Source organism: Callorhinchus milii, unplaced genomic scaffold (genome assembly GCF_018977255.1).
Source record: "Callorhinchus milii isolate IMCB2004 unplaced genomic scaffold, IMCB_Cmil_1.0 Scaffold26, whole genome shotgun sequence".
NCBI classification, from domain to species: domain Eukaryota; kingdom Metazoa; phylum Chordata; class Chondrichthyes; order Chimaeriformes; family Callorhinchidae; genus Callorhinchus; species Callorhinchus milii.
In genome coordinates, this window is record NW_024704767.1 from 1625755 (window position 1) to 1653595 (window position 27841).

Consider the following 27841-nt stretch of genomic DNA (forward strand, 5'->3'; position numbering starts at 1 on the left):
AATGCCGTCAATACAACCACAGCAAATGTGCCACATGCCATTCTGGTGAGAAGCATGTGATGACCACAAAGTCTGTCAAAGTATTTATACAAACCAAGTGCATTAGCTTCTTTTCTTTATCAATCTTAATAATAACTGAATGAAAGGTCTACCTTGACCGTGAGGTTGCCCATAATCCAGCCCACAACGATAACCTCACTTATACCACAAGGATATTGTTGCACAATGCAAAAATAGACAAGAGGCTTTAGCCATGTATCAAACCTACGTTGGAATCTTATCTAAGAGCTCAGTACAGATACTGGTAAAACGGTTCCATTCCCAACCACGAATATCCTTCACATCCAGAAAAATATTTGTTTCCGTTTACAAACAAATGGGTGACAATGGCTCATTTCCACTATTGTCGAACAACACAAGCTGCCTAGTAAAAATACAACTCTTGCGTTATTTTTGTAAATCTACATTCTCTCATCAGCACACTTTACCAGTCAGGTTCACAACGAATTGCTCCATGACACACAGAGTTTATTGGCCATTCTAAACACCAGTCTCATTCTTATATCACTGCCCTAATTCTAAGAATCAAAATTGTAAAAACAAAAACTCCTGCTGCGTTCTCTGTTTTTAAAAGAAAACAATAACTTGGATTATGTTAATACAATTTTCAGATGAAGTTCATCAATTATATTTGTATACTATGCTATTTTAAGAACAATTTAAACCTTAAACATGTTACTATTAACTTGCGCCTCTCAAACATTTATTTATTTGGTACGAGCTAATCGTCTAAATCTTACATTTTTGATTTATATGTCTATTTATACAATCAGAATTCACTGGTTCACTTGGGACATTTGAAAGAAAGCACATCCTGGCTAATACAAGTCAAAATTTAATTACTGATTATTGGGTACAGAACAATTTCTAGGAGCCTGAAATAATGGGTAAGGGAAGAATAACTGCAAAACAATCCATACAAGAGAGCATTTTTTTTTAAAATAGACACGATAAACATGACTCAAGTGACTAATTAATTCAAGACAGTAACCTGAAAGGAACAGATGCCATTTGACTGCAATTCTCCTTCAAATGTCAAAAATGAAACAGTAGTTGTAACAGCAGATGTGATAGGACCCAGGCTCACAGCAGGATACCACAATCTCATCTGATAGAAGTTCTATTAATTTTAGTTTACACATGGGTGCTTAAAACGCAGAATCCGATGAGGAAATAGAACTTAACATATCTAAATTTGCGGACGATATGAAGATAGGTGGGAGAGTAAGCTGTGAGGATGACGCACAAAGAAAGCAAAGGGAAATAGACAGGCCAGGTGAGTGGGCAAGAAGATAGCAGATGGAGTATAACGTGGGGATGCATTAAGTTATTCACCTAGGTAGTAAAAATAGAAAAGCGGATTATTTTCTAGATGGGAAGACTAGGTAGTGTTAAGTATTCAGAGGGATTTGGGTGTCCTTGTACACCAGTCACAAAAAGTTAGTATGCAGGTACACCAAGCAACTAGGAAGGCTAATGCCATGTTGGCGTTCTTTGCAAAAGGGTTAGAGTACAAGAATAGGGAAGTCTTGCTGCAGTTGTATAAGGCTTTGGTGAGGCCGCACCTGGAATATTGTGTGCAGTTTTGGTCTCCTTATTTAAGAAAGGACATACTCGCCTTAGGGGGGGTGCAGCGTAGATTCACTAGGTTGGTTCCTGGGATGAGGGGATACCTATGGGGTTTACTCAACCTATGAGGATAGGTTGAGTAAACTAGGCCTATATTCTCTAGAATGCAGAAGAATTAGAGGTGATCTTATAGAAACCTATAAGATTCTTAAGGATCTTGACAGGGTAGATGCTCTGAGATTGTTTCCCCTGGTTGGAGAATCTAAAACTGGGGGTCATAGTCTCAAGATTAAGGGTCAGCCTTTTCATATTGAGTTGAGGAAACATTTCTTCACTCAGAGGTAGTGAATAGTCTAATCAGCATCGCCCTGTCAATCTGCCTTAAAATAACTTTGCTGTTCACTCTAAACTGTTCCCTTCTTCTTACAAACCATTTTAAGTGTGGAAAGACTATAATTAAAATAAAATCGCTTTGAGAAAAAAAAACTTTATGGCTTGCTGACAAATTGTGTCTCTGACGACAAGAAATTGCTGAAGGCCTTTTTGCAATGGTTTATTAGTAATAACCCAGCAATGTGAAAACCAACAAGCGAATTAGGGATCGGAATGGGCCAATGTTTTCTCCCCCATGGGAAAATCTGATCTTGGTACAAGCTGATTGCACTTTCTGATCCCAGATCTGAAACAAGTCGGGCTACTGATGGTCTTCAATGAGGCCTCTGTGCTCTTTTTGTGGCCTTAGCTTTGCTTCTCCTGAATTTTGGCCAAAAATAGTTTGCCTCTACATTTACACTCAACTACAAGATGGCAAACACGACTTCATACCACATGTGAGGAGTGCAGACCTGAGGTTCATGTCTTCACCAGATGAGAGAACTGGTTTTACAATGATTGTAACTACCAGCTCCTAAAAGGATCCATTTTAAACATAATCTTTCACTCAACATTTCAAAAAGTGAATCAAATTTAGCCCCATTTATGCTTATCATTGTATTTCCACCAATTCCAGGCAGCTTCACCTGATATCATATACAATACTCTGTAGACTTGCTAAAACCACACCAATAAGCAGTTCTAAAGTCAGCAAAGTAAGACATGTAAAATGTCGTGTTAACATTATTTTTTCTAGAACTCAGACTTGTTGCATAAACAGAACAGAAAAGCTGAGGAACGGTGGCCATTATAACCAAGTTGTATGTTGAATGCCAATCAATGGATTGTTTACCATAACAGTGGTCTCTGGCAAGATCCTGCTGGATTATCAGTTCCATTAAGGCATTAGGTCGATGAGCTTCAGTAGAACATGTCTGCTTGTTTTATGGATGCAGGGATAAGCCTGCGTTGCAATCAGCATTTCCTTTTTTTTCTTACTGGGCAGCAGAGAAGAGGAACAACATTGAATCCCAAATCTGGCTCGGCAGGAAGCCCAGAAATACACAGAGCAGATCTGCTGAGCTCCCAATGGATTCCTATAGCTACCTCACTGTTAGAAGAGAAGCCAGTTCCCCTCTCCCCACCCAAAAAATAAACCAAACAACTTTGAGAATTAAATAATTAAATAAAAATCAAACTAACATTGCATTTAAAAGTTTGCTGGACTCATTGCTGAGGCTTTGATTCATATTCTAATCAACAACTCCATCTGCTCGGACGCAGCAGTCCTGATGCTTAGGAACGACAACAGAATTACCAGCGTCAACTGTCGTGATACAAAGAAGAACAAGCCTCTCTTGTGAGGGCACGTGACTTTTAAAATAGTGGTGCATCACCACTGATAGCTATGAAGCCTGACACGCTATAGATATAAAATTAGATTCTTACCTGCAATTGTCCCCAACAGTGACAATCTCCACTTCACTGTCTGTTGAGGTAACATTGATTTCTTCATTGGCAGTAACCTGGGGAGCTGAGGTGGTCTCAATCACCACAACATCCTCATCAATATTTCCTGAAAGAGCAAAAAAAACACACAAAATCAACAACACTACCTTGTGTATTTCAGAAAACAATAGATGTGGTTTTGAAGATTCAGTACAACCAGTGTGACCTATATACACAAGAACAGCGAACAAGAGGTAAAGGTTCTGCAGGTAGACCAAAAGTACCATAGTTAACATACTGTTCCAATATTGTGCACATCATAAACTTTCAAACCTCTGGCTTTTTATTGCACAGGTTTTCCTGACTAAAATTCAGAATGCGTACTGTAGTAAAAAGAGTGCTCTATTCCTGAAGCAGTCATGAAATTAAATTACCCTACTATAAAAAAAATTACTATTTTGGCTGTACATACAAATCAAACAAAACCAATGTTCATTCAAAATGCACAATTGAGAGCTGGAATAATTCAAGTTACTTTAATGGGCCTTCGTGTGAGGCATTGCAAACCTACCCAAGTGGTAAATACTGGTTTTGCAATGTCCAATACCTGCCTCCCTTGCACTACAGCAGCTAAAGATGTCTTCCATTAGAATCAAGGCTGTTGCATCTTGTGCTTTAGGATATTTAACTTTATGTTGTGGATATCATTTTACCCATATCTTTAATCTAAACGTTGAATTGGAGTTCCTACAATGACAGTAATATAACTCACCATTATGAGTAACAAATCATGTATTATCAACATACATCTAGATGAAAAAATTTTTTGTAGAAAAAGTAAAAACCTAACAAATGTATTGCTTTGACAAAATCCCTCACTCGGTGTTGAGGGGATAAAGAAAGAGGTGGCAGAGTGCAAAAGGACAGTCCAGTTTAGCAGTAGATTGTACAGACCAGAATGTTGTGAATTTGATTTCTAGACTGTAGCAGGTTAAGTAATCTCAGCCAAAGCAACAGCTGGGAACTTAAATGGATGACATTCCCTTGCTTACTGCATCAAGAGGTCTGCATTTAGCCCGAAATTCATAATATAAAATATTGCATTTGCAAAATGAGCAAAATGCACCTTTCATGTTGGGAGGACGTCTTCAAGTGTTTCACAGGATATACATTACTGTAAATTGTAGTGACTGTATGTTGCATTCCTTTTTGCTATTCTAAGATGAAGTTCAAAACTAAACCCGACCAATTTTATTCCAAAGGTCAATTCAAGACAGAGGCTTGTCGGTATAAACTGATAGCTGAATTATATCTTACGTTTGTCTCCCTAGCCAATTCTTTATGCTCATGCCTAGCCCTTTTTCTCTCTCATCTAATGCCATTCCAGTACTGCCATGATAAAATGGATTACTTTCAAAAAATCCTGCTGAAGTATGCATTTCCACATTGGTGAGTCACTGAGAAAGTGGTAGGTAAGAATGCAGAAATTCCCTCCCCCTCCAGAGGAACGCTACAGAAATTGGACACCAAATATGAAAGCTCTGCTTAGATTATAGCTCCAAGGCTCAACATAAAAGTGACAAAACTGGTGTAAATCAGTTTGAAAGATACCCTGGAGGGTTTTTGAATCAAATCAAGAGTCCTCAATGTTGCTCATGCATGGACAGCAAAAGTAAAAGCACTTTAAAGCAGCCAGAATGGTGCATCACATTGTTTGGTTAAGACAGAATGAGTGGTAGGCTCGAGTCAGATCATCTAAATTGCTTTTAAAAGGCCAATCTTAGAGAGATGACAGAATGACAGTGAATAATGAAAAACTGGAGAATTCAGAATATTAGGCACATTTTTATAATAATAATAGTTGCATTTGATATAATGCCTTATCGTGTCTTTGAGACATCGCGAAGCGCTGAACAGAATATGCTATAAAGTGAATTGATTGTGTATTTTGTGGGCAAAATGCTCTTTTAAGAAGAGGAATGTGTATTCCTTTTACTGTAGCTACTAAACTGTGATCAACAATATTTCATACATTTTAGATTAAATTGAAACACTGCATAAGCTACAGTATGCTGAAATATGAACTTTGATTTGATTTACAAAGTTTTTATCACAGTGACAATAATAGACTGGAACACGGTTGCATACTGCGTGTTTTGCAATACACGCAAAAAGGAGCAAATCAACCAAGCAACTGTGTGAAAGCAACTAGAAACTGGGATCCTTCAAGGAAATTAAGTAAAGTTTTCACAATGTTCCACAGTAGAAATGCTTCTCTGTGGTGACACAGTTTGTTGGAGTACTGTGCAGCACTGTGGAATAGTGATGAAGTAGTTTCATCCTCAATCTTTGGAGTTGCAGATTTCAGCCACGGAAGGGAGGTGCTGAATCAAAGCCACCCCTCTCCCCCTTTACCATACATGCGCACACAGCAATTTATTTTATTTAAGAAGTTGAGGTCAAAGACTTAAATGATCAGACTTTGCCCTTTTTTTAAAAAAAAGCGTCTCTTGAATTATTACACCAAAATGTAATTTAAAAGAGAATACTTAAGATAAAAGCTGAATAAAAAAAAGAAGTCAAGTCAGAGTAATACAGCTTCAGCTACACAAAGCTTAATATTTGAGCTGTTCAAACCAGAATCTGGTGTTGCTCACAATAGTTTTAAACTATTTTGGAAGTTCAAAACATGAACGCACACATTTTTGAAGGTATGCCAAAGCAGAGTCAGTACTCGGAGAGGAAAACATAAATCTGTGGCACCTTTCACTGGATCACTGAAAGATTGGCCAAGTTGAACCCTTCTCTCTTTTCAAAACAAATCAAAAAATTTCAAAGCAATTTAGCTTGTTGAAGATTGTTTTTTTTCTTACTTTGATTTTATATCACATTTAGTGATGCTCAATGAGATTGAGAAGTGGTCTATCCCTAATTATGGAACATTCAGACATTATTTGGGCAATGACATGTCAAGACAAGTGAAGATTATTTACAAATTTATAAAAGAAATTTAGATGTCAATTAAAGCTCTAGCAGCTGTGCTCTGTTCATTTGCTCTCTATCTGCTGTGACATTAAGAAAAACTACCGCAACTTATTTGCCAAAGCGGCCAAGAGAGGCTTTAGCAATATCAGTGCATGGCTAAATCAATGGTCTTATATGCAGCTGCATAGAACAGAGTTTCCAAAACAAACACAAGCAGAATGAGCTGATTATACTGCATCATCACATTAGAATCTCCTTCAAAACCTTATACCCGAGTTGCAAGCTTTATCCGCTTCAACATCACCATCCACACAACGGAGTTAGTTACTAACTGTATCTTTAAGATTAATCAGTTAATTAAAATGTAATACAACATTCTATACTGTTCAACAGCAGGAAGTTCTCTTCAGCTCTAGAGGTCCCTTCCTCTTGGCTTCAGCCTCTGTCTTGACACAGAGATTATGGTTACCTTCAACTCAACCTTTCCACAGGTGTGTTTTAGAGACTAACAATACAGGAATTGCTGCTAGGGCCACAGTGAGAACAAATAAATATGCAGCTTCAGCAAGATGAATCTAACCTTCCTATTTAGAAACGATCCAGTTTTTCACACTACTCGGCCCAGTATCTCCAGATAAACCTAAGTTACAACATTCAAAAACGGACGATTTGCACAAAACAATTGAGATTCATTTTACATAGAAATGTGGTCAGTACTCCAATGGCTAAAGCCTATCCCTGTACAGTATGAAGGAACATTACTGTGGAAGAAGACTGCTGTGTTAAATTTGACTGAATGTTCAGCTGCTCATTCTGGACCAGGCAAGCGTAGACATCACACAAGGACAGGAGTTGGCTCAGCTGTGATGCCTATTGCTGTTGAAAAGTCTACGAGCAATCACTGTCAAGGCTCCATATGAATAGTGGCCATTTGGGCAAGTTACTTCTGGGTCATAATGGAGAGAGAAAAAAAATCATTAGCGAGAGTAATTTCCTAATTTACCGAGAAACACTGACGAAAGACCGGCAGACAGCTGCCTTCACTAAACTGGGAACGATGCTTGACAAATGAATCAAAATTTTAATTAAGAAAAATTAACTAATTTGGTCAATGAGTGAAAACTAAATGGCGATAAAGGCAGAATAAAGAGTAAACTGTTCTGTCTCTCTGAAAATCTTTATTGTGGTGAAAATTTGAAATTAAGCTACTAATTGCAGGCACAAACTGGGCAAGTTATACTGTGAACCTGGACTAATGGTTTGTGCCCAACAAGATCAAAGACAATTGTATTTTGCCTGCACAGCCCACTGGAACAAGAAACCGTGCATCAAAAGTGTGAAGAAATAATGGAACATTACAAAGCTAAATGGCACTGAAAGAAAGCAGGATGCAATCAGCAGTTGGGCAATATTATATTCCATTTCAAACAATAGTAACGTCCCTTTAAAAGATTTGCACACACCCATTTGAAATGTTTAACAAAACAATATATAGACAATACAGGCGGAGATACCATAAAAAAGAGCTTGGCAAGCCAAATGTAGAACCTATAACACAATTCAGAATAAAACAATGCCTTTCCTTGGACAGAGAGAGATTAATTTGTATGTAAATGCTATAATAATAATACTTGCATTTGATATAGCGCTTTTCACATCTTCTCGATGTCTCAAAGCGCTTCACAGAATATGCTGTAAATTGACTGTATATTTGAAAAACCCTATAAAGAAGTACCATCGAAAATACATACATCAAAACCATCTTGCTCTGTTTGGCCTGTTCATACAAGCTGCTTTTTTTAAAAAAAACAGCTGTCCAGGGGAATTTTTTTTCTCCCCCAATTGCAACTGCTAAGCTGAAAATAGAGACATGGCCATTGCAGAACAAAGCATCCACTTGTGTATATTTGGCAGTAAATGGCATAGTTTAACATTTGAATGTGTTCTGCTTACTGCCCCAAACATTTCTCTTTCTCTCAAGAAAGCAGTTACTCTCTCAAGATCGTACCTCTCACACCGCCTCCACTTCATCGTCACAAACCGTTTCCCCTCTAGCTCCCGCACCGTCTCATGCGGTGTCCCTCAGGGCTTTGTCCTTGCTCTTCAATATCTTATACGCTCCCTCTTGGTGACATCATCTGCAGACATGGGGTCAACTTCCACATGTCTGCGGATGACACCCAACTGTACCTCTCTGCCTCCACCCTTGACTCCAGGATTACTGCTGTCCTGACAGAATGTCTGTCAGACATCAAGTCCTGGATAAAAGCTAATTTTCTTCAGTTGAATGTCAACAAGATCGAGGCTCTTCTGATTGGCTTCCGTCAGCCCCTCCACACCTCAGGCTCTGACAGCATCACCATCCATGGTTGCACACTCCACTTCACTAAGCCAGTCTGGAACCTTGGGGTCTTGTCTGACCCTCAACTAACCTTTCTACCCCATATCTAATAATAATAATCCTTGCATTTGATATAGCGCTCCTCACGTCGGGAGGACGTCCCAAAGCGCTTCACAGAACACACTGTAAAGTGAATTGACTGTATATTTGTGGACGAACGCGGCAGCCAATTGCGCACAGCAATGTCCCACAAACAGTCGTAGATTGAAAATGACCAATTTATTATTGCTTTTTGTTTTGGAGGCATTATTATTAGGCTCTGTGTGGAGTAAGGAAACTTGCCCAAGGTTTCGCCCTGCCGTGAATTGAACTCGCTTGCAAAGCGAGTGCTCTAACCACTGAGCTACAGAACCATCTCAAGACCCTCCTCTTCGACCGTGCTTTCGATCACCCTGCTTCCCCCCCCGCCCTCAACCCTCCCCAATCTCAACCCCCCGCTCAGGTCCAAAACACTGACTATCCAGTGCCTTGAGACGTCCCCCAGACACGAAAGGCTCTATACAAATGTAATTTTGTTGTTGTACTCATAGGGTAAGGCACTTTACTCAAAATGCTTGAAAAGTTTTCATCTGTTGCATTTGGGCGAAACTGGACACCAAGTGCTGGCAGCTTATTCACAGTGGCAGCAAGAGTCGACTACATTCTATCCAAGGTTTACATTGTGCATTTTCCAGCATAGGTCGAAAGGATAGTAATCAGGAGCAAGAATACAGACTGCCTTGGGACTGCCTCCCAACGTGAAAGGCGCTGTATAAATGTAATTTTGTTGTTGTTGCGTTTTTCTTTTCCTTAGCGTAGGAACACGAGAGCCAATTGTTGAACCCTTAAGCTACATTGAATGAACCAGGAGAACTCTGGACAGACCAGGGATTGAACCTAGAACCTTCTTAGTCTGTGTTCTCAGTAAAACATTACGTGATGCAAATAATACCTTCAAATAACTTTCAAATATAATGCATCAATCGAACACTGTGTGTTTTTACATCAACAGGTTTCCAAGTCTGAAAAAATACTCACTGCTCCTCATTTTCATTTATTTGTGGGTGTACTTTTTTAAAAAAAAAACAAAGTTAGGTCTTTCGTGTAGATGTCCAATTTTAAAGTTGGTTTGTGCCCTTGTTTAGCAGTTTTATATTTTTTAATTTGCAGCTCTACTCGATTTTAGTTTATGCTGGAAATATTGGGGGGAGGGAAAGAAAATCTGGGCCAATTGCAATCAGAGTGAGAGGACATTAAAGGCAGAAAATTAATGAAATGTTACTCTAAATATTGAATTGTGCATATTTTTAATTCAATGAAAAATCCAAGACAATTATTTTTTTATTCCTATTGCAACAATTAAAATGCGACCTTTATTTTATACTCAGAACATCGAGATGGTTACCCTGTGGCTCCTGTGATTGAAGGGCCTATGCATCACTGCTGTATGTAAGAGGGGTGACAAGATCAGCACCCATTTTGCAGTAATTACAGTCAATTATTAAGAATGTAAAATCAAATTCAACCTTCCGTCGGCACTAGTAATTTATATATAAATAATAACAAATCAACTGTGATATTTTAAAATGACTATTGAATTACATCCAGCGCAGTAGTGTCTGCTAGCATGCATTCCTTGGCTGCAGATACAAGATTTTGAGAGAAATAACTGCAGCAGATGGAAAGGGTCACAAACATAAAAAAAAAGATATTTTTGGTCTCTGAATTTTATTCAACACTAAGATTTTTAAAAAGAATCTTTCTTCTCTTGTTCCATCACAATGTTCAAATACATTGCGCTTTCTCCGCCCCAAGCCCTCACATTTTGAAATCAGAATTGCATTATTTCATATTCTTAACTCATTCTTTCCTGGGATCTTAAAGCTAAGGCATCACCTAAATATTTCTCGACTTAACTAGTTTCTCTGCTACTCTTTTGATTTACTGCACTGCCCTACAGGCCACAGCCCTTCACCTCAATTCCAAACTAAAAACAAACATTCTGCTGAGTGTGCTGAACTCAGCATAAAATATTAGTCAATTCAGCCACTATTCCTATTTATAATTTTGATAAGTGAAACACAATAGGAAGGAATCAGCCATGACCGATGGATAGTTCGACAACAGATGGAAGCAATGAGCTACGAACAAAGCTTCATCTTTCAGTTCTTCAGAATTGTTTTGTTCATATTCTCTATGTCTACAATTGTGCCTTGAACACAATCACATTACATCTCAATGTGCTACCGTCCCTCCAATGAAGATGCTGGGGGGTAGGTCTGGCATCTTTCCTGTGACAAATCCCACTTTAATTGAAGAATTTTGGGGCAATTTTTCTCTTGTGGTTGCTGTCAGTCCCGGGGAGTACAAACATTTTGCTATCACCACCCAGAGGCCGTGTTTAGCATCTTCAAATAATACTAACCCCAGATGCAAATTTCTCATTGTAAATCTCTCCATTTCCATGTTAGCTATCCTTGTGGCTTTAGTGCTTCCAATTCTACTGGCCACTTCTGGGTTAAGGGTTATCTGTTAGAAGTAGAGTTAAGACTGCTCAAACTCATCTCACATCAAGCTCTGAAAGCTGAGAGTGAAATTTTCATCCTATCAATCTGGGTTGAACTCAAAAAATAACTAACCATTTCAGAAAATAAACAAAGCAAGCACATGATTAATTTGACTGGATTAACATACACTTTCAAATGCGATCAGCATGTTGTGCAGAAGGGCAGCAACAACTCTTTGTTCTGTCAGCATTTATGCATGAAAATCTTTTCCTCTGCAGTCTGCTGCGATAATAAAATCCCACAGGATTTAATATGTACACACATATGGGAATATGAAGAACAGTTGACGCACACAAAGCAGCCATTTTGTAAATGAAGCTTCAAACCAGCTGCATCTTTTACATTATTTGCTTACACTTACAGAAGTTTAATAACCTCCAAATTCAGCCACAAATGTATACAGTGTCTCCAACACGTCCACAAGTACTGAAGTAACGAGCATATATCAATCTCATTAAAATAAAATACTGATGAAAATAAAATGTAAAGCACACAATTTATCAAAGGCTGGGAGAACCAATGTTTTTTTTAAACCTGCATGCCGGTGACACACACGATTACTAACTCAGAGATTTCAGGCCAGGTTAAAAAAACATGATGCCCTAGTTGTGCTGCCTAATGCCCCAGTTCCACTGCATCAAGTTGGGGGTGGCGGAAGCCCAGGTGGAATTTTGTGCATATGGCAAAAGATACAGATTTCTGGAGTGCAAATGCGAGCACAGATTTCAGCAACTAAAGAAAACTAATAGGATGCTGAGCTCCTTTCAATTATTGCAAATGAAACTGTTGAGGTAAAAGCTTTATTTTGTGAAAATGAAGCATTACATTTTAAAAATTCCCACTGTTCTGCTGAGCACCGCTCGAAGTGCAAGACCATTTCCTAAGCGATGCCCCGAGGGTATCGATATACTGCACATCTTGGGAGTCAGAAACCATTCACTTTGATGAAAGATAAAACTGGGCGTGTGACAACAATGCACAACTTCGCCATTCTCAGGGGCTGACATCAGTACCTACAGTATAATTGAGATATGAAAACTGGTCGAGTAAGGGGGAATGGAAGGAGAAAATGGATACAGCACATTATTGAAAAATAAAAAGCCAGCCATATTGGAAGACATCAGGCTAAATGAGGTAATTTTGGAATAAATAGAAATAATGATTCAAATTTTATTTTAAGTAATTTAATTGCAACTATTTAATTCAGTAACAAAAACTGTTTCACTATACAGCTAAATTAAACATCAAAGAAATAACTTTTTTTATATATAGATAGATAGGTGTCACCATTGCTGAGTAGCACACTTGCCCCTTGGACAAAAAGTTATGGGTTCAAGCCCCACATTGCACATTGGTGGAGGTGCCATCCGTTGAATGAGACTTTGGCTGTCCAGGTAGACGTTAAAGATCCCCTGGCACTATTAGAAAAGAGAAGTTGGTTTATCTCTGTGTGTTGACCAACAATTCCCCGGATAATCCACTCGCTGTTTATTGGACTTTACTGTGTGCAAATTAGCTGCCGCGTCTACCAACAAATAGTCACTAGGACTGTATCTGCTTCCTTCTCGTCTTTGACCACTTTGACAACATTTGAGTTTAATTTATCTTGTCCCAATTAAACCAGATGGTGTATATTATGCAGGCACTCAATTCTCAGACAAGCAACTCGGCAATCTTTGGCAATGAATGGAATTGTGGGTCTGCAAATTAAAATTCCAATCGGACAAGACAAGCCTGCATCGCAAGTGATGTCCTGAATTAACCAGCTGAAAAAAGTGGTAACATTCATATCCTAAATTACCATGGGCAATATTTCTTTTTTTAAAAAAAAGTCTAATTTTGGTGCCAAATTCATCTTATATTTGCTACCGAAAGATACCAGGGTTTTTCTTTAAAAAAATCTGAAACACAAATTAACCCCCCCTATCCCCCACATGCCCAAAAGATTGATATCAGGCCCCAGTAAGCACTGAGAAATATCTTCCTGACATAAAAGGTTCTATATAAATGGAATCTGTATTGTGTATTAACCATACAGTTACAGCGAGGAAAAATACTGGTGACTTATAAAAAAAAGCAAATCAAAGCATTTTTGAAAAGGTAAAGGCAATCGATGGATCTAACCAAACTGACTTGAATTTATTAAAGGCTGGCTATACTTGGGAAATGTAATCAAACTCTTGAGCATGTACCAAGTTTGTAGATGAGGATACGATGGCCGAAATGTGCAGTCATTCTGTAACCAAATCCTTGGAAGAGTTTTGAGTTAAGGTAAAAAAACTGTTGAGATAAAGGAGATGTAAATTGGATAATCAATTGGCTAGACAGTTACAGGTAACAAAGTTCTAATTGGGAAACTGAAGTTCCTCCCCTCTCGGGATTGACCTTGGGGACCTTGCTTTTCACATTAATTAATGACCGACAACATAATAAGCAGATGTCTAAGTCTGCGAACGGTAAGTATTGTGGAGTAAAGTGTGATGGTTAGGTTAAGCTATGTACCTGTCTGTACCTGTGGTGGAGTTAATGCTCTGGTTAAGAGGGTTTTAAAGACTATGTAATGTTAAATGTAAATAAGAAAGCAAACCATAAAATTTCACAGCACTTGAAGTCCTGTAGCTCAGTGGTTAGAGCACTCGCTTTGCAAGTGAGAGACCTGAGTTCAATTCCAGCAGGCGAAACCTTGGCAAGTTCCTTACTCACACGCCTAATAATAATCCCCAAAACTAAAAACAATAATTAAATTGGTCATTTTCAATCTATGACTGTTTGTGGACATTGCTGTGCGCATTGGCTGCCGTTCGCCACAATATACAGTCAATTCACTTTACAGTGTGTTCTGTGAAGCGCTTTGGACGTCCCTGACGTGAAAAGCGCTATATCAAATGCAAGGATATTATTATTATTATTATAGCACTTATCCTATTCGGCCACTGTATTAAGAATGGGAGAGGGGGTTGGGAAGAGAGAACGAGGGAGGAGAAACTTTTTTTTTATTTTAAAAACGGCATTGTTTTACTTTGTAATTTTAAGTATTAGATGGTTTCCATCAACAACTAAAGTAAATAGGGAGAAATCCACCGGAACCAGTAATTTAAAAAAATTGTGACCACTTACTATTTGGCAATGAAACACATGCTCCAATTATTAGCAATTGAACTCCCAAATTATGATATTGGGGAAGAGTGAAAATTAACAGCCTAAGATTAAAAAACAAATAACGAGTGAATCTGGTTTAGGTTCTGTGCAAAACCAGAACTCAAGACTGCTCTGAATAATGGATTACTGGAGTTCATATTATAAGTCATTTACTCTTCAGTAAATTAACACATAACCCATTGGGTCTGCTTACCAGAATGTTTGATTCTTTCTCACTACAGTCCTGACTTTGTTCCTAAAGCACAAATGAACCACCGCTATGCTTTAAACAGCTGAACTAATACAAAAGTTACCGCACTTTGGAGTTACCAGGCAAATTTAGAATGTCAGTGGTACCAGGACTGACAAAGACAGACCACCAATTAATCAGGCAAAACTATTAGTAAATGGCTGAGATTTGGTTTTATTTACTATTAAGCAATCTTCCTAATGCAAGATGCCAAACTGGAAATTAGTCCAGCGTTGTTGCTTAAACTAAACTTATTATAAGCTTTGTGGACTGCCAATAACTATGAAAACATTGTGTGATAGCCAGTGATTCTGCAAGACTCCCAGCTGTTACTCCCATCACTGGTCTAGTACACATTTTACTCAGTAATGAGTCACATAAGCCATCTGTTAAAATGTGAACAGACCATAGCAACAACGGACTGAAGCACCAAGAGGATTTTCTTTAAAGCCCATAACAGCTGCACTGATCTGAAGAGATTGTTGGTCCTCTGTAATTTGTTCTCGAATTATTTATGTGCCCTTTGGCATTTCTACACAACCCATAGCTTTAAAGAGCACCTAAAGGTGCACTCTGATACAAATTTTTAAAAAAATAAAAGCTGAATATTACTATGAATTTAAAAAAAACTTTTGATTTTAATTCTTAGAAAACAAAAATAGAAAATAAAACCTCACTTTATTTTAGGCTGATTTTAAGGTAAGAATTTGCAAATAAATGTAAATCAACGCTGCATTACAATTTTTAAACATTACAGTTTGATTGGATTCTAATAACAGTATGATAGACAATGAAAACCCAGGAGGGGCCTTGGGCCCCAACAACATTTATAACATTTGATTATATAATACTATAATATCACACCATCTCACAATGGTCCACAGATAATTGTTGGCAAGTGTAGTGACAATATTTGTAGCCAAATATACATTACATAGTTAAAATACACTTCTCGCTTTCAGGGGGAATAGAAAATACATTGGTGTTAAGGACATCAATGTGCATGTAGTTCACACCCTCTTATAACCAATTATTATACTTGAAAGATATAGAATCTTATACAATTAAACATTCCCACACTACAGAGCAGAACTGTTAATGAATACCTTTGCTGTAAATTTCAGACAGAGTGGAAGTTTAAATTCAACTACTCCACTGAACTCACATTCTACAGTACTACCTAGCTAAGCACCAAATGGAGGTGCCATCCCTGAAAAAAGAGGGAGAATTGACGAAGGTCACTATTGGGTCCTTCGCAGCAGTCTTAGGTCACTATTGTGTCCTTCGCAGTAGTCAGAAAAGTGCAGCACTGACAATTGTTTGCAGTAGGGACACTGACTCAAATCCTTTTGCTCTAAACTTAGGATTTATTGAAGGCATATACAACTTATAAAGCACAGGAACGTTAATAAGATGTAAACCGTTTTAAATACTAGAATTTCTCCTCCTCCCGCCAAAGAAATGTCTATTGCTTTCCCTAAATCCAAGCAAGCTTCAGTCAGTAAATGGAACTGAAGTTTAGCCCGAGTACACGTCCCAGTGTGCAGCTACTGGGAAAACTGTTCTGTTGGCCACTCACACGGTCATCCTGGAACCTATTCTTGTTGCCTCACTCCTGTGCCTAAATGCTAACTTCCTGCATTGGCTGAACTCCTGTTGAATTTTAGCTCCTAGAAAGCCATGAAGCCTACAGCTGATATCACACAGGTCTGTCTCTGTGGCTGAATGGAGTTGAAGATCTCCTATGAGGGAGAAGATCAAAGAAGAATCCTGTCACAGTAGAAAATGTAATTATGAGAAGGGATTCTAAGTATTGGAAAGTATCAAATTCACGTTTTAAAATATTTATTGGAATCTTGGCTATTATTGTAAACCTACTAGAGTTCTTAAACTCTCCTGGTTATTAACCAACGAAAAAATTCTCATAGGCTTCGAAAAAGGTAGAATTTCTAAATTCCAGGTTTTAAAGTATGATAGAAAATCTACATAATGCTTCACCAGTTGAAAATTTTAGATAAACGTCTGTCATGATGGTTCATATCCTGATAACAAAATCATGGACATATGTACCAATATGATAATAACTCAGGTTTCTGAAAAGGTTTGTAGTTGCTGGTATTGTACAATACGACAAATGGTACAATGTTATCTTACCTGGTCCACCATCTAACTTCTGTCTTGCTAGAATGACTCAACATGCCTCTTCCTTATAGAATTCCTTTTGATTGTTGGTTTGCATTGAACATTACTATAACAAATGCATCAACGATGCCAGGGAATGGAGGGGGGGGGGTGCATTTTTAAATAATACATTTGCATCTCCTCAACTAACATGAGAACCGACCTGAGTTCAATTCCCGGCAGGGTGAAACCTTGGGCAAGTTTCCTTACTCCACACAGAGCCTAATAATAATCCCTCCAAAAACCAAAAAAACAAAAATTGGTCATTTTCAATCTACGACTGTTTGTGGGACATTGCTGTGCGCAATTGGCTGCCGCGTTCGCCCACAAATATACAGTCAATTCACTTTACAGTATATTCTGTGAAGCGCTTTGGGACGTCCTCCCGACGTGAAAAGCGCTATATCAAATGCAAGGATTATTATTATTATTGTCAGGATACCAAATTTCATTGATGCTGCTTTAATATTGCACTGGATCGAAGCACAAAGGGAACAAGACATAGAATGGTGTTTTGCAAAATACTATATCTCAGAAACACATAACACATAAATTTACCTGAGGCAACTGTTGCATTATTTTGGTGGCTTTCACTCCGTGAGACAAACAAATTCTCTTCCCCTTCAGTGGAAGAACTGGAGGAGGATTCACTGCTAAGGTCATTCTCCCCTGAACTGCTAGAACTCTGAAGCAAGGCATACTTCCTGCGGGCAAATACTTCCCTTTTCTTTCGTTGCAATAAAATCCTTTCCTTCTGCTTTTGAGTCCGCTGAGAGGGATTGGGTTTTGTAAATTTCTTCCTTGGTTGAGGCCTTCGGAGGCTACTGTTTGGGAAACAAGGTCGTTTGATTAAGATCCCTGATATAGATTCCTGCTCAGACCTAGGCCACTTGTGCATTTTTGAATGAATTGTTCTACTTGTGCCACTCAATACTGCCTGGGGATGTCGGACTGGAACCTCCTCTTCCTCTTCTTCTGAAGTCACTGTATCAGAGTCTCCAAAATGTAGACTCGAAGAAGGCGATGAAACACAGTCACTAAAAGAAGAATCGTCTAGGTGCTCCTGTGGTTCTATGCCAGATCTTAGACCAACACTATCCTGGCGACTTTTCAAATGAGAGTCTGGGGTTTCTGAGGGACCAGCCTGCTGGCTCTTACGCTTTTTTCTGACAACAATCATTTTCTCCTGTTCCATCCCGTTTCCATTCATGTCCTTTATCTGCTTTCCAGAATCACTGCAGATATGGGCATAGTCATTGCCAACCTTACTTGCAATCATTTCAACGTCTGTACTAAAACTTTTTGTTGCCAGGATGGGCTCAGGGTTCATCAACACCCCCTTTGGACTCTCCTGCCTTTTGGGTGCGCCAGGTGTAATCTCAGTCTTCATATCCAGGTTGAATGTCCAAAAAAAATTACATCAAGAAGTTTGTCTGGGGAATGGGTTGTTCTTTAGCTTGTATTAAAATCTGAAACAGCAGGACAGAGAACAAGAACGAGTTAAAAGAGGCATAGATTTATTTCAACAAATGTGGAGCTACACAGTAACTCAGATATGCACAACTAGAACAAAATATGGTTTTGTTTTCCTTTCAGATGGACCAAAACTACAAAATTCTACTTGCCAACTATGCAGGGAAGTGGCACGTTCCAGCACAAGCAAGCTAAGAGCAAAGCATCATTTCAGTTCTGCAAAGATCTTGCAATTCTTACTTGGTTTTGCTTTTGGTTTCTGAGAAACCTTAGATGCGTCCTCCATATATGCAGCCACCCATTTGGTACAATTACCGATTTCTTTCCTCCCCCTTTTGCCTTAGCAATGCTCTTGTTCTCAAGTCTTGGTTTGTCAAGTTCATATACCCTTAATAAACATTTGTTGCTCGCCCGTGCCCTTAGCTCTTGTTCTTGGCAACTAACAGGAAATGGTCAACAGCTTGCCAGTGTTGCACAAACGCTTCAGAATAGGGCTGCAGTAATCCAGGGCAACAACATTTTAAATAAATAAACCAATGTAACAAAAATATTTTTCTCACCCAAAAATCAGCCTTGCATTATGCACTCGTATTTTCACACTATTTGCGGAGTACATAAATACAATAATCCATGCATTTGATACAGCAACCGATTTGTACACAACGATGTCCCACAAGCAGCCATGAACTGAATGACCAATTTTATCTGGGGGATTGATGGCCAGGATACCAGGAAGAATTCCCATTTCTGAGTAGTTCCATGGGATCGTTAAATGCCCATCTTAACAGGCAGAAAGATGGGACCTCAGTTTAAACAGAAAAAACAAATCTGTACAAATTTTCCACCACACCATGACCATAATTACCAATCATCAAACAAGTTTTATCCCCTCCCCCTGCATCCCAATGAAAATGCTCAGCAGTTCTTGCTCAAGATCTGGAGCCCACATTGGAGGAGGAGGAAGTCTCCAGAGAGAGAGAAAAAAATATGTCAACTCCAACTAGGTCACTGGATATCACTTTGTAATGCGCTGAAATAAAACCCTCCAGAAAACATTTTGCAGAAAATATTCTGGAATCAGAAATCTTAATAGTAGGATTTTATGTACAGTAATAAAGAATGCACAGCGCATCAGCTAAACGTACAATGATTTTATTCAACAATTTGTGCCCCAAATCATATTGAAGTACATGCAACTCAAGCCTCCATACAGCTGCTTCACTCATTTTTTCTTCCCACACCACACTTCACAATCTGTCAATGGCCATTTGCTCATGTAATGCTTTTTTAAAAAAAATAATAGCTTTTGCTTTCATTATCTGCCTATGTATATATAATAATTTTTTCCTAATGTATAATTATGCCTGCTACCATTTGCCTTCCTTTAACCTTATAAAATGGTTTCTCTCTTCCTCGTTCCAGATAGACTATTCTACATCCTAACAGTATAAAATGAAATTCTTGCAAAGCCTCTCTTTGCTCTTTTAGTAATTATCTTAAATCTATCTTCTGTTCTTGAGGTATTTTTTAAAAAAAGTAAAGGAGTGATAGGGATTGGAAAAGTTAGTAACAGTTTATAAAATGATTATCCCAAAGGGTTTCAAAAAGTCAAAAAGGAACCAGAGAAGTTCCCATTAACTAAAAGGATTCCAGGTTATTTGTTTGATAGATAAATACTTCAAGTGAATTGTTGGTAAATTTGATGAGGCTTGATAGGCTATTCCTGCCTGAAATTGTTCCTATGCTACGGTGTGACTAACCAATATAAATGGGCAACTTCTGCTAGCATTTGAAATCACGTCAAGAGCCTCTTCAGTGCACCATGATAAATGAATGGGTAGTTTCATCACAATGAGTGGTATGAAACAGATTAACTAGCAATGCATTTTAGTAATAAATGGAATGATGGACACCAGTGGCCTCAAACTCAAAAGCTGATATTTTATCACCAATTCATTTCTGTGTGAGAGCGCAGTAGTGTAACTTCATTTACTGGCCAACTTGCTGGTGAAGAAGACAAGAGGGTTAATGTTGGAACTTTTCTCTCCCACTCGAAACAGTGGGAACATATATGTCAAAATCATCTCACACAAGATAAAGAATTTGCCTTCTCTCCATGCTCTAGTTGTTTTCAATGTAAATCTATAAGTGAAACGTTTCTTTCTAACACCTCCCCAACTCCCCTCACACAAACACGGTTTGTTTTATTTTCCATTCAACGTGTGAATTTTGTGCTCAAGGTTAGTGACAGCAGGACTGGGGAGTAGATTATTCTATGCTGCACATAACGCCGGGATCAAATAAACCAAAAGTTTTTTTCACGGTATGAAATTCAGCTGAAAATTCATCTGTCCAGGACTCAGCAGATTGCACAGTACCAGAGTGGAAGGATGTAGATTCCGCACAGCAAGTTCCTGATCTCAGCACGCATACCGTTGGGGAGTTACTGAGTATCCAAGCTATTTCCTCTCTTCGTTCTCATATAAACAGGCATTTTTGTCTTAAATATAGCAACACACCTCTCTGAGGCATGTATTGCTCAATTCATCATGAAGCTAGCATGTTAAAATTACTTGTTTTTCTTGCTACTCATTGCCAAGTGATGACAAAATAAAATGTTTCTCAACCTGACAAGTACAAACTATATCAAATGCAAGGATTATTATATTTAGCACTGAAACTACTGTTTTGTAACGCAAAGTGGTGACTGATGGAGAAACCTTCTGAAACATTTGGTGGCAATATGAAGGAGAAACCAAAAATTCCTACTGCAACTGTGGACCTTTCCAGAAACGTGTAGTACTCAAGGCCAACACCATCCTCTCAGAGGGGGGATAATGTAAGAGGTTAGAAAGCACACATTTTAAGATTTTTTAAAAAACTTATCTCTTTGATAAAAATACTTTGTTTGATCATTATACGTCAAAGGCAGTAGCAGCAAGTATTTCAAATCTGAATAAGAAACCAACTCCCTTTGTATGCTTGACAATTGCACCACCAAAAAAATGTTAATTAAAAATGTAATCAAGCACATTGTTACTAGGATAACTTGCTAATTAAAGGATTAGCTGGCAAAAAAGCATCTGTTGATGGTTTGCATTTGTATTAAAAAAACATTATTCATAAAGATCACTTCTTCCATTAAGAGTAGGCATGAAGCCTTGTTTAGCTGGCTATGGTCCAACAATCCTTTCTGAAACCAAACTCTGATACCGAAACACACATTTGAGAACCCCAGACGTCTTGAGGAAATGTATAGTCAGACAGTCCAAAATGATTTTTTCAGGCCCACACACTGGGTACCTTAGTCTCAAGTAGTAGTCTACCCAATAATTAACTTGAACCTTCAGTGGAATATTTCTTCAACCTACAGTGCAATATTTCCCTTTCAGAATTAAGATGCTCTATCCCCAAGGCCCCTAAATAAGCCTGGAAAAATTCACTCAAGATGAGTTGAGAACCGAAGCTAAACTTAAATACACGGAGGGCCATTTACTGCTTTTTGGAGACATTCTGACTGGGATCCTGAGGTCATAAGACAGGATTACCATATTGTCACTCAATTCACACGCTCCCATTGGGGACTCCTCCAATGATTTTCTTTCCCACTGCAGTGTCCAATATTCCCAAGAGCATGGACACGATTGTAAATTCAAGAAGTTTGAACAACTTGGATTTATATAGCGCCGTCCAAACCGGATAGCATCTCAGAGCACTTTACAGTAACGGATCCCAAGACTGAGCCAGGTAGAAGGGGGAGGAAGGTGACCAAAGGCACGGTCGAAAAGAAAGGTCTTCAGCAGAGACCTTAAAATGGGAAGGAAGGGAGCGAGACGAAGGGAGTGAGGAAGGCAGTTCCAGAGTCTCGGGGCATAGTGGCTGAAGGCACGGCCGCCGAGGGTGGAGCGGAGGACTCGGGGACGAGGAGGAGGCCAGACCTGGAGGAACGCAGGCAACGAGTACTGTTTTGAGGAGAGAGGAGCCAGAGAGGTAGGGGGCTGCAGAGGAATGCAGGGACTTGAATACAAGGGTGAGGATCTTGAACCCTCACATTGCTTATGTTTTGAAGTATTCAGTCTTATGAGAGACAATCCACAAAGTACAGTAGTTCTTTTTAAATTTATTCAGCTTTTAAAAAAAGTTGTGCAGCCTATTAATGCAAGCAAAAAAGTACTTACACAACTTAAGAGGTTAAGAGGAGACTTCATAGAAGTTTTCAAAATTATGAGGGGAGATTCAATAGGGTGAACAAGAAAAAATTATTTCCACTGGCACGTGGGTCGGTAACCCGAGGACACCGATTTAAAATAGTTGTTAAAAGAAACAGAGTGGAGGCGAGGAGAAATTTTTTCACAAAGCGAATTGTTTGGATCTGGAATGCATTGGCCAAAAGGGAGCCAAAAGGAAGCCAATTCGATAACAACTTTTAAGAGAGAAATAGACAATCATTTGGGGAAGACAAGTTTGCAGGGTTATGTGAGAAAGCGGGGAGTGGGATTGAATTGGATAGCTCTTTTCAAAGAGCCGGCACAGACACAATGGGCTGAACGGCCTCCTTCTGTGCTGTATAATCCTATGATTCTATGAACTACCTTTACAAATAAGCATTTGCATAATTAATTTCTGTTACAGAATACAATATGAAGTTACACCCAGAAGTAGGACCAGAAAGGCCACAATTTTAAGCACAAATCTCAAGGATGTTTAAAACTACCTTCTGACGGGGCTCTACAGCACATGTACCCGGTAGTACCATGCCTTAAAGATTAAGGTTAACCATAAATTATATTTGCTGATCTAAGTTAGGGCATTGGTAGCAGCATTACAGTTGGCCTCAGCAACCCCCTGGGTGGGGAGAGAAAAACATCAACTAGTTGTCACAATTCTGATTGCTATCCGGTGAGCACTGGTGGAAAGTATACATGTAGAGACTGGGCAAAGACAAGATGGAGCTTGACTCGTGTCCCTAATGGTGCCATTAACCTGCTGACAATGACTGTCTAGGTTCACTCATGATGAATGGCCACTTGGGCGAGGAAACGAGAAGGCTGCTTGCAAATCAAACTATGCCAGCCTGAGTCAGCACTTTCAAGAAACAAGGGGATACAATGGGGAATAGGAAGAAAAGAAAAATGTTCCTTACCAAAAAGTTAACACTTCAACAGATCAAACCATCCCCAACCTTGTTGAAAAATAAATGAAATTCTCTAAAATTAATTCCAACCTTTAGATATGCTAATGTAGTAAAAGTAGGTCAGTACACAGCTGCAAAGAAATCATATGTAACCTTTCAAACTGTTAACTAAACATAATGGCAGGGCTCTGGATCAACTTATTTCTTAATTCTCCAAACCACTCCAAATATAAAGTTCAGACATACAAGTGATACAAATTTGTCGAAACCTAGATTGCTGATGCAATTTTGGTCACCCAACTCCAACAATAATGTTATGTTGGGTAGAGTTCAGAGGACAGCAATTAGAATTATTCTGGGAGTTTCTCCTCTAAACTAAAAAGTCCACAAAACTGTACCTATTTGCAATAGAGGAATGGAGATTGGGATTTTTTTTAAATTTAAAGAGGAAAGGCATAAATCCAACAGGTTATTGAACTTGGACTATATCTCAAAGGATAGAAGTATAAAATTAAAAGTTTTAAGGGAGACTAGATTAACAATCAATGTTATTTTCTCAGCCTGCATTGCGTACATGCAGCTAAAGTGGTTTACATAATGTATATATTTGCATGCAATTTGAAAAACGCAGAAAGTTTTTTTTTAAAATCACTGAGATTTACAGAAAAAAAATCCCTCAACCTTTTCACTCCCTGCAATGGTTTCGATACTCTCATGGTGATGGATTTCCAGGTATCAAGATACCTGTCCAACTAAAAACAATACAAGGAGAAATTACACATGGATTTATGACAATGCAGTACTCCCCCCAGCACTGCACTGATGTGCGAGCCTAGACTATGGGTCTAAGTCTCGACAAGGGCATGAACCCACAATAATATCTTGGAGCTGAGAGTGTTAACATTGGCCCAGACTAGCCACACAAAGAGCTGCGAGAGGGAAACTTGCCATTTTCCCCAATGACTGTTCTTCAAGTAAGATTTTAGACACTTGCATTGGCACACAATTTGACCAAAGCTGGGAAGGAGGGACCAAAATCATAGTCAAACCTAATCCTCGACCTCACTCAAGAACCTCAATCAGAACTAGGAACTAAAATCAGTTCACCCAAGAGAATATGGGATGGCTCTGCTCTGGTCTGCAAGGTTCAGTAACCAAAGTTCATGCCCCAACTGAAAAGGAAAATCAAATCTATGGTCTAATTTTCTATAGTTCATCATTAAAGGTTTATTTGTACTGAAAATTGTGATGATTGACAAAAAACCTCAAAATAAACTCCATCTCCAACACAATTTTCCCAGCACTACCATCACTTTTAGTCAGAGTATGGAACATTAATGAATTTGGCTTAAAATCTGAAGTACAGTATGCAAGTAGCTTACTCGGGTCTTCTGCAGATCATTTTCTACATCTAAATGGAACTGACATGACCATCATTCCACAAACAATTCTTTGTAGGAATTTCAAGATTTTATGCTCTAAATAGTTCCCGTAGACCACAACATAGTTAAAGACACGAAAGATCAAACACACTGGTGAGCAACAACAAGCATTAGTGTTCGATATCGAACCATTGTGACTCCGATGAGACAACTGAAACTGTTACGTTTTCAACACTTCCACAATTGATGATCCAACCTTCGTGGCAGCTGTTGGAACTGTGTTTTACTGGGTGTACTGTACCAACAATAAAGCTGAACATAGTAGGTGTCTGAAACCAGCAGTCACAGGTCTCGAAAATAATGGCAAGAACTGGCCCTACAAAACCGGTCGGTACCTTATATTTTGAAATGTCCTTAATGTTTAAAAATTATGGTTCTGAAGATAGTGAAGATAATTGATAAAGTGACCATGTGGTGCGCTGAGACATGAGGATAAAAATTGGGTTCACTGGTCTCAATTGGATTTAATGTTCCCACACGTAGGAGAGGAAGCAGAGGTAGAGCAGAGAACAGTTTACTGCTTGTAACCATTCTTCAGCACCCTCTCCTGTCATGGAATGCATGAGGCTTGGTCGCCCTAACACTTGGTCTGTGTTTAAATGTCACCACTATTCATTGACCAACCTCATACCACTGCCTGAGGAGCCTTACCACCAGGAAGAGTTTCTGACTTCATGAGATGAGAGGAAGAATCAAGCGAGGGCGGGAGGAGAAATCTGAAAACATTTTGGGCAGCAACAAAGACTCTAGGTCATAGCCATTAAAAAGACTGTTGAAGCATTTGATAGACTTATGATCAGCTACACTTTAGTCACTATGCTTTAATGAAAATTGTATAAGAGGTTTGAGACATTTCAATGACATAATTACACAGAATGTTAGCACAGAAACAGGTTATTGGACTGAACTAGTCTGTGCTGGATGAGGCGAATATTAAATGCAAGGATTATTTTGTTATTTATCCGAGTTGACAAAACAAGATCAAACATGAATGCTCACTGAATTCAATGTCCCTTTCAACTCAAACATGATAAAAAAACACACATGCACACACAAATAAAAGGCACCATCTCAAGATCCTATCATTCTTGAAGTGACTGAAAATAGGGGAATTAAAGCAATGTGATCAACTAATTTAGAGATCAGATCCCTCCTCTATTCCAAGCACAAATATATTTTGCCTTCGGTGAAATTGCGAACACACCACAGGTAGAAATCAACAATCTAAAAAATATTCTCTGATGAAATGTGCCTTATGGACAGGATCAGACATGGCTGGGATGTCTCTTATTTGACTAACCTGCTGATGAATAGTCTGGACTCACACATAAAGAGTCACTTATGTGAGGCACCCAGGCCCAAACAAACTGGCCCTCAGGGCCTCAAGAGTCAGGGCCTTCAGGAAAGATGAAAAAACTGCCCAAATGACCATTCTAACCCTTCAACAAGGTTATAATCTTCAATCAATAATAAAAATCCTTGCATTTGATATAGCATCTTATCGGATCTTCAAAACATCCCATACACTGTAAAATAAATTGACTGTACATTTTATGGGCAAAATGCAGCAGTCAACTGCACACGTAGATTTAGTGACCACCCCTTAATATTTTGAGTGATAGTTTTATTTTGGGGGCATTACAATAATGTCTAACAACATTACTTATCAGTCAACTGTGCCAGAAAACAAATGAATATATGCTGAAGACACAATATACAGAAGGGAGGTTCTTAAATGAGATGAAAGCATTTGTGTTGATGATCAGATCTGCAACAAGGCAAGTCTCAGCGCTTGAAACACCACCCTGTTCCCAAAATACCAACCTATTTCTACGTAGTGGTTACGTCAAAACGCTCATGCAATAAAACAAATCTAGATACGCATGTAATTTCTGCCTTCCCCTGCACGCCCTCCCCACTCTGCCTCCAAAAGAGATTTGAAGTGCCAACCAGAACGGAAGAGGTGAAAGAAGACAATTTTGTTAATGAAAATAGTTGAGAACAAGCAAAAGTGCCAACTGCAGTCCATTCAGACAAATGAAACCCACCAATGAGGTGGGCTTTGTTTACTCAAAATACATTACATTTGGTATACTTAGACTCAGTCAAATGGGAGCTTAATCACCCCACTTCCTCTGCACTCCCCCACCCACAGTGGGTAATTTAAGCACCCATTTTCTACTATAAACAGCATCAGCCTCCTGTCATTTTTCAGGAAACCCACGTGTGTGTTTTTTGTGTCCAGGCACTGGTCATTAAGAAATTTACATCTGAATTCCACCACCCCAGCTTCTTTTTGAGCAGACCATTTAAATGAATAACCTTTCTACTCCACATCTGTGCCATGACCAGCTTTGCCTTCCCCCACCTCCGCAATGTCACCCGGCTCCGACACTACCTCACACCACAGGCCGCCAAAACTCTCATATATGCTTTTATTACATCAAGGCTCGACTATGCAAATTCATTGCTTGTCGGCCTCCCCAACTCCTCCCTCCACAGGCTGCAGATCATCCAGAACTCTGCAGCCCGTGTCCGCTCCCGCACTAGGCTCCACAACCCTATCACCCCCATCCTTGCACAACTCTACTGGCTTCCCATCGCATAGAGGATACAGTTCAAAATCCTGGTCCTCACCTTCAAAACCCTCCACGGTCTTGCTCCCTCCTTCCTCTGCGACCTCCTAACCCCTACCATCCTGGTCGCTCCCCCCTCTCAGCGGGCTCCGGGCTGCTTCACGTCCCCGCCTCACTCGCCCCACTAATGGCGGGTGGGCCTCCTGCCACTCTGCCCCCACTTTCTGGAACTCCATCCTGCAGTCCCCTCTGCCTCACCCCCTCC

The 27841-nt window shown here is 39.1% G+C and overlaps 1 protein-coding gene across 3 annotated transcripts in view; it reads right to left on the reverse strand.

Moving 5' to 3' along the window:
- rnf111 (ring finger protein 111) overlaps nucleotides 1–27841 on the reverse strand; it is a 46457-nt gene that overhangs the window by 10790 nt on the left and 7826 nt on the right. For all 3 annotated transcript variants that reach the window (XM_042344058.1, XM_042344057.1, XM_042344056.1), the window contains exons 2-3: nucleotides 17510–18420; nucleotides 3451–3577 (exon numbers count right to left, since the gene is read on the reverse strand). In XM_042344058.1, coding sequence (XP_042199992.1) covers nucleotides 3451–3577; nucleotides 17510–18341 — 959 coding nt within the window. In that variant the 5' untranslated portion in view covers nucleotides 18342–18420. The remainder of the gene's footprint in view (nucleotides 1–3450; nucleotides 3578–17509; nucleotides 18421–27841) is intronic.